General features: G+C 45.5%; 1 protein-coding gene across 2 annotated transcripts; it reads left to right on the forward strand.

Moving 5' to 3' along the window:
• The first annotated feature begins 613 nt into the window (after positions 1-613).
• sephs3 (selenophosphate synthetase 3) lies at positions 614-11818 on the forward strand. 2 transcript variants are annotated; one of them, XM_023956389.1, is made up of 8 exons: positions 614-976; positions 1986-2089; positions 4174-4281; positions 4741-4895; positions 5475-5565; positions 10537-10636; positions 10762-10974; positions 11061-11818. In XM_023956389.1, exons 1-8 carry the CDS (start codon positions 700-702, stop codon positions 11300-11302), a joined length of 1290 nt encoding a protein of 429 aa, XP_023812157.1. In that variant the 5' UTR covers positions 614-699; the 3' UTR covers positions 11303-11818. The 2 variants fall into 2 exon arrangements, with proteins under 2 accessions (XP_023812157.1, XP_078806079.1); XM_078949953.1 differs by having other exon boundaries at positions 621-976; positions 1975-2089.
• The last annotated feature ends 180 nt before the right edge of the window (positions 11819-11998 follow it).

Below are 11998 nucleotides of genomic sequence, written 5' to 3' on the forward strand. Positions count from 1 at the left end.
TTGGGCTTTTAAAAAGGTATTTTTCTCAAGCCGCATGTATTTAGTTATTCTTCTTGAAACAAACGCCAAACTTAAAAAAAAAAAAAAAAGCTATTAAGCACAATCACCCCGTCTCAAAAATAGATAATTACAAGAACGTCTGAATACCTAAATTATTCAAATAAGACGCATAAGGAGATTTATGTCAAATTTATAATGGCAAACTGGCATTAAATAAAGGTATTTCTTGAAGATACCTTTCCAGAATAAGATGCAGACACGTCATCTCAGACTACTTTATCTGGTATTCTACTTAATACCCAAAAGTCTAACTTGGCTGACTTCATTGTTTACGTTTTAATCCTAACGTTCGGTTCAGTATCATTGGTCAGATTTTGAACAGCAAAACTTTATGGACAACGGAAATCCTTTTCGCTTTCAAAATAAAACTTATTGCTTGATAATTCTATGACGTTTTCTTCAAAACATCCTGTAATTTTACATTTACTGGGCAAGTTTGCAGCTAATTGTCATTTCAAGCTTCGTCTTGATCCGCATAATGAAGTAACTTCATGGATAAAATCTCAAAATTACTTTGATTTTATTTTGGTAACATTGGGCTCCATTTCCTCAGACTCAGCCTGCTTTCCGCCGCTTCCTCTTGAGCCTGCGCGGAGACAGCGACCGTCATTGTGGACTAAAACGGTTTCCACCTCAGTCATGTCAAGTTCAGCGTCCCCTCCTCCACCGGTGGAGGTTGCCGGTAATGAAGGATGCTTCCCCCCGGAGTATAAACCCTTCAACCCTGAAGAGCACGGCCTGGACCGCGGCTTCCGCCTCACAGCATATTCGGATCTGAAAGGATGAGGATGCAAGGTCCCGCAGGAGGCTCTGCTCAAACTCCTGGCGGGACTGGAGCCAAACCAGGCCGACGGGACAGGAAAGAGCGGAGACCAGGATTCGGAGTTTGGTCAACAGCTCGCCGGTCCGCGGCTCGGTGAGGATAAATTCAAAACTGACGGATTTGTTTTCTTTAAAAACCCCGTTAGTCTGTGGAGTTAGCTAACTGTTAAGCTAATCAAGCTAGTTTGTGTTCTTTTAGGAGATTAAACATCGAACTAAAATGTGTTTGTTCAGTGGACTTCGACCACTAAGTTAACCGTTTAACCCACATGTTATCTTTAACTGTTAATTAACTCGGACAAACACGCGCGTTGCTGAAGGAGGGCGTGAGCTGTCAGACTGCATGAATCGGCGGAAATGGATCTGATGCTAGAGTTCAAAGATCACGCTTAGTCACTGTCAAGAAGATCTGCAGACTCCAGCTTTCGTCATTTGAAGAGAATAACTAAAGTTGGACCTTCTCTACTGTCCATACTGTTTTTGCACATGTGTACAACTTAACACGCTAAATATGACACGAGGGCTCACAGATCAGGTTATTTCTATTGCCATTTAAGTCGCTTATTACGTCACTTCCTGTAGAAACTAAGACCAATCAGTAACGACTTATATATGTTATAAGACTGTAAGAATGCATTTATAATAGTTTTTAGTAGTTTCCAGCTGTATAGAATTTATGAAAGTCCCACTCTGATCATCTCTTAAACTATTGTAAAAGGACCCCCGTGGTCTTTTAATTATAATCATGAAGTTTTAGCCAAAATAAAAAAATAAAATAGTCTTTTCTAGGACATTGTTCCTGCAGAGCGCCAGGAGTTCATCAGAAATTTCTCTCTGAGTTGCACTCTTGCTAGCTTACAGCCCCGAAGCAGGGAGCCTAACATATTTCCTACATCACAAAATACGATCTTTTTCAAACTGTATCTTTCTGTCTGCTCCTTATTCACAGTGCTTTGAATAAATGCCATTTTAAGCTTTTTTTTTTAAAATTATTTGCTTCTTCCATCATGAGAAAAATGCCACAAAAACATATTGAAAACACCAATTGTGTTTAAAGCACAGATCCCCGTTTGCATTGTGTTCACGTTGCAGTCTTCTTCCAGGCATTGGGTTGGACAGCTGTGTGATTCCCTTGAGGCATGGAGGCTTATCCCTGGTCCAGACCACTGACTTCTTCTACCCTCTGGTTGAAGATCCATACATGATGGTGAGTGCCTGAACCCCCCCACCACAGAAGGGGACAGACACTTTCTCATGTCGGAAAAGTCTCAGGTTGTGTCCAAATTTCCTTACTGCTCACTCAGTGCACTAAATAAGGTGCACACCATTTTTTTCGGTGTGCTGAATCTACAATTCCAAAGTCCAGTGCCCTGGAAATTCCCTGAAGTCTCTGCAGGAAACGAATGTGCATCACTGCTCACTAGATGGGCAAATATGGATATTCGAACAATTTTTAATTTGAAAAAAAAAAGTATAAATATATATTTATAAAGTTTTTAAAGTCTTCATTAGGGTTGGGCGATGTCCCTTAAATTGGCCGTTGACGATGTTTGCTGTCAACCATCGGGATGGACGATGACATCGTCGGGGGTGGGGGGGTATTTTTACATTTTTCGTTCTTATATAACTGCTATTCGTTTTTTTGCTTTTTTCATTTTATTTCCCAACTGATGACTAATCCGCGATGATCCAGTATAAACTGAGGGAAGTGACTTTAACAAAAAAAATAACAAACAAAATAGAAAAGAAGTAGTCCGCTAGTAGAACCGGGTCTAAAAGTGTGTGTCTGAGCACAGCTCGGATCGTCAGCACACACAGCGGTTTGAGCTTCAAAGCAGAAATGTCGCTCAGTCCTTAGAAAACATTCAAACAATCACGCGGATTTGTGTTTCCAGTCGTGTCCCGACTAAATAAAGGCTGATGTTATTCTTACATGTTTACGTGCAGCCAGCAAGCAGCACCACCCAAAGCTAATGTTGTTAGCCCGTGTTAGCATACTGCTATCCTGGCTTCGTTCAGAAAAAGCACTGACCACACGGATTAAAATTCAAATGATGAGCGAACAGGTGTTTCATAATAACCGTAACATTATTAAAGGCACGTTTAGAAGACCGTCTCGTATATTACCGAGCTGACATGTCAATGTATATAGCCGCTCGGCGCTGTTTAACAATGTTTTGTATTGAATTGTTACATACAATAAAGTTTGAAAAAAAAAAGCCGCTCGGCGGAGTTTATATCCTTCCGTTTTTCAAACCCTACTACGCATGTGCGAATGATTTATTCCGACGGAAAGTGTGACCTTAGTGAACTTTTTTATATTCTGAAAACATTTTTCTGGGCCCATGTACACGGTTGGATTCTAATCTGACCATTGATCCCATCAAGATATTTTGTACATGTAACCGCGGCTTATGGTGTCGACGCGCAACGTGGCGGGGGCGTGGCATCACGATGGTGGTCTCTCCATCGGGATGTCAGTCACCCATCACGATGGACGATGATATCGTCCATCGTCCACAACCCTAGTCTTCATTAAATGTTCATAGTCATTGGGTTTTTACTTTGACAAATAGGTGACGTCATAATTACTGCAGTAGTTTGTCTGAATTGTCTTTTAGCGGTTAGGTCATGGTGAAGGAATTTACGAACAGCCTTGGATATTTTAACCTTCGGGGTTAAAGAAACAGCAGTGGATGTGAAAACAGTCCGATCACAGTCGGGTCAAAGTGAGGAGTTTTTTCTAGAGCTGGGAATTAGGCAGAGAAACTGGTCTACATTTTTCATATGCAAGGTCTTAAAAAAGGCTTTAACGTAAAGAAAGGTTTGTTAAATTTAAGTTGATGAAACAAACTTTTACCAGGATATAATTATTTGTAATTTAGCTTGAAATATAAACTTGTCCTTTAAAAAAAAGTAAATCCAAAGCCCATCTAAACCTCTTAAGACCCAAACTCATATTTGAGCTAACCCTCTGCACACACAGTCACATGGTCCCAGTTAAGCAGATCTAACTACTGTGGTAATATAACCCAAAATGTGACGTCCACGCATGTCAATGCCAGGTCTGAAGAGGTTAAATGCAATTCTGACTGAGAGTTTTGGTGCTGACGGGAGAAACCATCTACGTCAGAGCTGGACCTGTGAACAGGCAGAGCAAGCGATGCATGTTTTGCTTCTGAATTGTCCTTTTATTAATGTAAACAAAACCAATTAAAAAGCTTTTTGTTGAAAAGGAGCATCAGTGTCTGCCCGGCTCTACATGCACATAAAAACCTTTGTTTGTCACAGGGAAGAATTGCGTGCGCCAACGTCCTCAGTGACCTCTACGCCATGGGCATCACGGAGTGTGACAACATGCTGATGCTGCTGAGCGTCAGCCAGAAGATGAATGAAAAGGTACCAGTCCCATCTCCTTTTTGACTGCAGCGGATATTTTGAAATATTTATATGTTTCTAGTTTGATTAAGGCTATTGCTCTCTTTTTTTTTTTGGGGGGGGGGGGGGGGGGGGGGGTGTCAAGTGGACAAACATCAAGGACAGTCCATCTTTTCTGTTCCACGTTATCTTTATTCAAGTTTATTAAATCTCTAAACTTTTTTTTGGCAACTGAACTTTCCTGTATCCTGCTATCATTTTAAAACTCCTAAAGGAACTTTGTACCTTTAATAAGCAGGTTAAAAAACATCATAAATACACTCATTTTGGATATATAGCCAAACATTTGACACACAAATATTCGGCTCTTTTCAGCTAACAAAAACTTTCAGTTCTTTCCATTTTTATTTTTAAAAAAAAGCATTTCTGCCTTCTTTCTGTGTTCTAAGTAACTGACAGATGATTATGGTTTGCATGCAGGATCGCGAGAAAGTGATGCCGCTGATGATTCGAGGCTTTCGTGATGCAGCGGAGGAGGGGGGGACGTCTGTGACGGGGGGTCAGACGGTGATCAACCCCTGGATCATTGTGGGCGGCGTGGCGTCCGTCGTCTGCCAGCCCAACGAGTTCATCATGTGAGCTTATCGCAGATCCAGATCCCGCCATCCGAAAAGTTCAAACCAAGCGACTCTGCACGTCTGAAAGGAATCCCACAATTCTTTAAATGACGCCAAGAAGTGTGAAAAATCCTGTCGACTGACTTGCATTTTTATGATGTTTGCTTGTTTTTTGGTAATTAATTGTTGCAAAGCAGAACTTTCTGGATTGATATTAATTCAGTTTTTAGCATTTTTGATGCATGTAGTTTTATGGAGGATTATGTTTTTAAATAACACAACTTCTGAGTTGAGTTCACTTTTTCTTTTTACTCCTGATGAACTGCTTTGGGTTTGATATTAAAGCTTCTAATTTTATTTTATTAGTTTAACACTTTTGAATCAATTCACCATCTTTCACTTTTGAGTAAAACTAAAAAATAAAGCTTTTTTTTCCTTCTAAAATATAAATAAACGTATAGTTATCGATCAGAAAAATCAAAAAAACTTTGTAGGATTCTCAGTTTGTCCTGTAGTTGTAATTCATTCATTCTTTGGGGAAATAGGGGGCTTCACTGTTCCATACATATTTAACAATCATTCTTTTCCTCCTTGAAGGCCTGACGGAGCTGTTCCTGGAGACGTCCTTGTTCTGACCAAACCTCTGGGGACTCAGGTGGCAGTCAACGCTCACCAGTGGCTCGATCAGGTCAGTTAAGAAGAAAAAACCCCCAGCAGCTTCTGATTTTCCTCAATCTGCAGAGATTTGACAACATTCAATATATATTTCACTCTTAGGACTCTTTTTACCCACATTTTTTCTGTTTTCTTTTGTGCCAAACCAAGATTTAAAGCCACAAATGTATGTGATGATCTTTATCAGGAGCTCATCTTTATAACTGCAGCATTTTTCGAAACATTTTTTTAAAAAGGTCACACCCACTTTAGTTCTTATATTCTTCTTCTCACCCATCAATAAAGCTATAGAAAACTTTTTTTTTTTTTTTTTTAAACTTGTCCTGTCCAACAGCTGGGCAGACAGATGAGAGCTGAGGGCCTCTTGTGTTGGACATATTTTACTTTAACAAGAGGGGTTATTAATCTTCAGACAAACCAAAGGTATGTCTGAATAAACCCCTTTTGTAATTGAGGCCAAACTTTATTAATTTCAAACATGTTTGAAGATCTTTGGTGTTGGACCGGACGGAAAAGGAAAAAGGGGAAGAAGAGAGAGGGACGTTAGAGAGGGGGGGAAGGAGGGTGATAGTAGGAGGGGAAGGGGGATAAGACCATGAAGCAGCATAAAGCAACAAGTTTACTGGTTGTTAATCACCATGATAAGGCTCAAATGCAGTACAAAAAGGGCGGAGCCTGTCCACACACACCCCCAAGTGTCAAACACACCTGCTAGCTGCAAAAATGTCCATCTGTCGACATGTACACAAAAAAATATAGTGCTCACACGCATACTTATGCCTTAAAACCAACTAGTGTGAAACATTTCACTCATTCAGTCACGCAAACCGCCAGTGCAAAGGTGAGCCAACACCCGTGCTCAGGTGAGTGCTCATGTTCTTCTAAAATGGATGGTGGAATGTGTAAAGAAGGAGGGAGAGCGCCCAGCCATCCCCACCCCAAGACCCCCACCGCAGCAGCAGCGGCAGCCAGAAACCCCCCAACGCCACACGGAAACCGGCAGGGAACAACCGCCGCCCGGGCGACCAAGCCCGCCACCCAGGCCAGGGCCAGCAGGACCGCCGCAAGGCCCCCAGAGCCAGAGAGCAGGGAGGCACGGAGGGAAAGAGAGGGCCGCCCCAGCCCAACCAGGAGAACAGCCCCCCCGCCGCGCCGGGAGAACCCAACGCAGGGCCCCACCGGAGAAGGACGCCCACAGCCCCAGACGAGCACCCCACCACCACCCAGGAGTTCTGGGCATCCCCCCGCCCCGACCCCAGGTACGAGCCAGGACCCCCCAAGGGAGACCCTCTCCGCACTCCAGGCAGCCACCCGCCCGGCCCATGGTTGGTCCAGGGAGGAGCAAGGCAGGGGCCCGCCGCCCCCGCCCAGGAGGGGGGAACCCCGGGGAAAAAAAAGAGGGCCCACAAGGGGTGTTGTAAATATGGCCCGACCAGGCTCGGCCACAGTTGGAAATTTGGCGGGGCCCAGCGCTCAGGAGCAAGGACCAGAACCCACCCCCCAGGGACACCAACACCCCCGGCTCAGATGTAATGTGAACCCCCCCACCGCGCGGAGAGAGCACCGCCGGGCCCAGGAAGCCGGCACCACGGGGACACGGCCGCCGTTGCAAGGGGCCCGTACCCCCCACCAGGGAAGAGGCAGGGGACAGATGGTCCCAGGTCCCACCTTCCTTGCAAAATGTGTGTGCGTGTATGTGTGTTTAAGAGGGTGTGTGTGTGCATGTGTGTGTGTTTATGTAGGGATGTATATATTGAGGGGGGAGGGGTGTGTGTACTAAGGGGGGTGCAGTTAAAATTGGCGGGTAGGGCACTAAGGGGACATCTCCTGATTACTCACAGTGATGTCCCCTCACCCTCCCCACCAAGGGGCCCTAAATGTCTAAGGTGCGGTTAAAATTGGCGGGTAGGGTGCTAGGAGGACATCTGCTGCTTGCTGGCAGTGATGTCCAAGCACCCCCCCTACCAAGGGCCCTACATGTCTTAGGTGCAAATAAAACCGAAAGAGGGGGGGCCCACTCCATACGGCAACCATAGGAGGGGGGGCCACTGCCTAGTAAATCCCCCCCCCAAGGCTCATCGCAGGCCAAGCCCCCCACCCCCTCACCCTATTATGAGGTTATATGAGGAAGGGGGTAAGTTGGGGACAGCTGGTAGACTGTCCCCCGGTGGTCAAACAGCCGTCCCCCGCCCCCCCCCCAGCAAGGGGGCCAGGCCCACCCAGCCCAGGGGCCCCACCCCCGGAGGCGCCGACACCCCAGGCCCAACACCACCCACCCCACACAGAGGGAGAGGAGCCAGAAAACGCCGGCCCCCCCCCCGGAGCAAGCCCAGGCCCCCACCCCCAAACGCCGGCCCTAGAAGAGCTCTGGTCAGGCCTCGACGGGACCGAGGCAGCCAGCCGGCCGGGGAAACCGCCGATGGCCTCAGCGGGGACCCCGACCCGTCAACCCCCCCTGCCCCGTACCAATAGTGCCCCCCCCCCTCCCCCAGAATGCCCCCCCACAGGACAGGGCCGACAAGAACCCCCACCCCACCCCACCCTAGACCCCGCAGCCGAAGCGGATGACACCCAGAGCGCCCGGGGGCCCCAAGAGGGTTGTCCCGTCCCGCCCCAGAGCCAGGGAAGGGCTGATCCCAGCCCCAGGCGTAGATGGGGAGCCCATCCAGCGCCGCTGGGCCCCCCCCCCGAGCAGCGCCCCCCGCCAACCCCCCCCAGCACAGGCAAAGGGACCACCCCCCCAAGCCAAGCCAGAACACCCCCCCACCACGCACCCCCACACCGAGCCCCAGAGGACCACGCAGCGCCCCAGCCCGCCCCACCCCGGCGCCGGACCCGACCCCCCAACCAACGGAGCCCCCACCACCCCCCGCCAGGCACCGGAGGCCCCGGCCCCCACCCCGGCCCACGGCAGAAGGGCAAGGAGCAGCGACGACCAGGCCCCCCCATCCCCTAAGTCATGGAGTCAGCTATGGGAGACCAGAGAGACCGAATTCTTTCAAAGTTACTTGAACCTTGGGCTGACATTTTTTCCAAGCTGATCTGATCAAGCAGCAGATTTCTGTGTTGACTTATATTTATATTTTTCTTGCTTTTCCAATTTATTAAAATAGTTTTTTTAGCAATGCAAAGAGTTATGAAAAGGATAGAGCCTAGTTCTCCTTCTACATCGATGGCACTCATGTCACCAAGCACACAAAGTGACGGTGAAGCTGTGATTGAAACCTTAAGCCAGACTGATAAATCGGCACATACCTGCTGCCAGAGAGCCTGGACAGGCGTGCAGAACCACAGTGCATGCATGTAATTGTCGGGTAGATTACTGTCACAGTGCTGACAAATGTCTGAGTTGCTGAGACCCATCTTGAACATCCTCTGTCCAGTGTAGTAAATTCTGTGAAGGGTTTTGAAATGGATTAGCTGCAGATTTGGACTTTTTGTCAGTTTAAAGGTGTTTAGACAAAGTTCTAACCAAAAGCTTTCATCTGTGCTGATGCTCAAATCCGCATCCCATTTTGTTGTCGGAAGTGAAATATTATTATCTAAATTACATAAAAGTTTGTATATTTTGGAGAGAGTTTTATTCATTGAAAAATTGTTCAGAGTGGTAACCACATCTGGTAGCTTTAAATCGTTGTCTCTGTATTTAAATTTTTTAGTAATACTTGATTTAAGTTGCTGATATTCCAAGAAGTTATTTATTCCATGTTTGTCTTGAAGTTCCTGGGGAGTTATGAATCTTCTATCAATAATTATATGCTCTAGATGTTTTATGCCCCCTGCTTGCCAAGCTGGGAAGTGGATAATTTTTTTGTTTATGAGGATGTCTGGGTTGTTCCAGATGGGTGTCATTTTGCACGGTTGAATTGATGATTTTGATATTTTGAGAAATTCCCACCAGGCTGTTAAAGTGGCGTTTATATTAATACTTTTGAAACAATCCTGTTTTTTAACTGTTTGGCTAATAAATGGAAGATCTGACAGGTTGATCTTTCCACATAACGCCTGTTCCAAGTCTAACCATGAGTTGGTTTCTGGATTATTTTTTATCCATTTTTTATCCATTTTAAGATGTATTGTAATCTATTTGCAAGAAAGTATTCTAATCCTCCACAGCTTTTTGCAGATTTTAAAGTTTTTAGACTAATTCTTGCAGGTTTATTGTTCCATAAAAAGCTTGATATGGATGAGTCTAATGTTTTGAACCATTTTAGTGGCGGTTGTGTGGGAATCATTGAAAAGAGATAATTAACTTTGGGTAAGATTTTCATTTTTACCGTGGCTACCTTGCCCATAAGGGACAGAGGCAGGTTGGTCCAGCGTGTTAGATCGTCCTGTATGTTTTTCAGTAATGGGGTGTAGTTTAGCTGCACCAGTTCTGATAGTTTGGGGGAAAAATAAATACCTAGATATTTTATATTGCCTGATTTAACTGGTATTGTGAGTCTTTGCTCCGCATTATTGTTCAGTGGTAATAAAACAGACTTATTCCAATTAATGGAATAGTCTGATATAGAGGAGAATTCATTAATGATTGTTGCCGTTTCATTTACAGAATGTAAATTACTTAAAAACAGCAATATGTCATCTGCATAGAGACAAATTTTATGATGGCTGTGTTTGGTTTTTATTCCTATAATGCTCTCATTCTGTCTTATTGCTGCAGCTACAGGCTCAATAAATATAGCAAAAAGAGAAGGAGAGAGTGGGCAACCCTGTCTGGTTCCTCTTCCAAGAAAAAACCTGTTGGAAGTCTGTTTATTAGTTCTAACTGATGCATTGGGGTTGTGATATAATATAATAATAGCTATAGAAAACTTTGAAGTAAAACTTCCTCCTTTAAGTTTTTAGTTTTTGTGCTTTTTTGTCAGCTCATCGGGGCAAAAATCTAAAGTTAAAGATGAAAATGTTTTGTTTGTGGATAAAGAGTCCTTGTAACGTTCTGAATGTGTTTTCACGCTCCACTCTTTTGCTGTTTCCTCAGCCTGAGCGCTGGAATAAGATCAAGCTTGTCGTGACGAGGGAGGAAGTCAAAGAAGCTTATCAGGAAGCCATGTTCTCCATGGCGACACTGAACCGAACAGGTACGGCATCCTCTTCATGACTGAGGTTTCTGCAGATTTCTTCTGTCTCTCAGACAAATGCTGCGTTTGGGATTTTTTGTTTGGTTTTAGTTTAAATGAATCAAAGTGTTTTCTTTGTCCTGCAGCGGCGGGGTTAATGCACAAGTTCCAGGCTCACGCTGCAACCGACGTGACCGGCTTTGGTTTGTTGGGGCACGCCAACAACCTGGCCATGCAGCAGCGGAGTGACGTGGCCTTCGTTATCCACAACCTGCCAATCATAGCCAAGATGACAGCCATCAGCAAAGCCTACGGAAACGCCTTCAGACTGCTCCAGGGACTGTCGGCAGAGACCTCGGGTATGAGCAACGACCCCAACTGTTGTCGACACGCTTACTTGCGTTTTCTCTTGCATGAACTGGCTTCCTGCTGTGCTTCCCTCCAGGCGGGCTGCTGGTGTGTCTGCCCAGAGAACAGGCCGCCAAGTTCTGCGCAGAGATGAAGAACCACAGCTCCGGAGCTCAGGGCGCTTCAGGCGGAGCGTGGATCATCGGAATCGTGGAGAAAGGAGAGCGCAGCGCACGCATCATTGAGAAGCCTCGGATCATCGAGGTTCCGCTGCGGGGAAGCCTGGCGGCGCATCAGGAAAACAGCGCCACCGCTGAGCTGAGCACTAACCTGTCATAGACCCACCGCCTCCACGCAGCGGCTCGGGATTGTGAAAGATCAAGATGGCTGAAGGACTGCAGTTTCTGAGCTTTAAAGTTGGACGCCTTTGTAGTTGAAAGCTGAATGGGTTCTTAAAACAAAAAAATAATTGACATTTGTTGAAAGATGACATTCCTGATCTTTGAGTGAGGAACAGATAAATGTGTGTTTGTGTTAAATTAATGCTGAATGAGTGCCTGGAATCCAACCCATCATCCGTTCTGGTTCTGTCCACGCGTCTCAGAGGAAGGTTTGAGCAGCTTCCTCTGAGACCAGCTGGATGGGGTCCAGGGTGTGGCAGCTGATAGCCGTCCATCGCGGAGTCCTTCCCACTCTTCCTTCTTCATGAAGCTCCACTTATCAAACCTAAAGCAGCTGGACGGGTGGAGCGGATGTTTACCTTAGGAAGATGGGCCGGGCTCGAGCAGGACTCTAAAGCTGTCTAAAGATTTCCTTGCTTTTCACAATCAATAAAACCATCAATTCAGAATAAAATGTAGTTTGTGTTTTTGAGATTTAGCTAAACAAACAAAAGAAAGTGGTCCTCAATTTCCTAATTCAACTAATCTTAGAAAAAGGTGGCTTAAATCTCTCAAAGAAAAAAAGTTAATTGATTACAAAATACATGGAAAGTTGACTTTCACACATTAATCCATGACATGAAACAAAATTTCA

This window comes from Oryzias latipes, chromosome 7 (assembly GCF_053564925.1).
Source record: "Oryzias latipes strain Hd-rR chromosome 7, Olatipes_Hd-rR_3.1".
NCBI classification, from domain to species: domain Eukaryota; kingdom Metazoa; phylum Chordata; class Actinopteri; order Beloniformes; family Adrianichthyidae; genus Oryzias; species Oryzias latipes.

Bases quoted from the DNA above. Each gene is read 5' to 3' on its own strand.
- sephs3 (XM_078949953.1), top strand. From the start codon at position 843: ATGAGGATGCAAGGTCCCGCAGGAGGCTCTGCTCAAACTCCTGGCGGG. The intron at 2,090-4,173 runs GTGAGTGCCTGA...TGTTTGTCACAG, and splicing joins TTGAAGATCCATACATGATG to GGAAGAATTGCGTGCGCCAA. The intron at 4,896-5,474 runs GTGAGCTTATCG...TCCTCCTTGAAG, and splicing joins CAGCCCAACGAGTTCATCAT to GCCTGACGGAGCTGTTCCTG.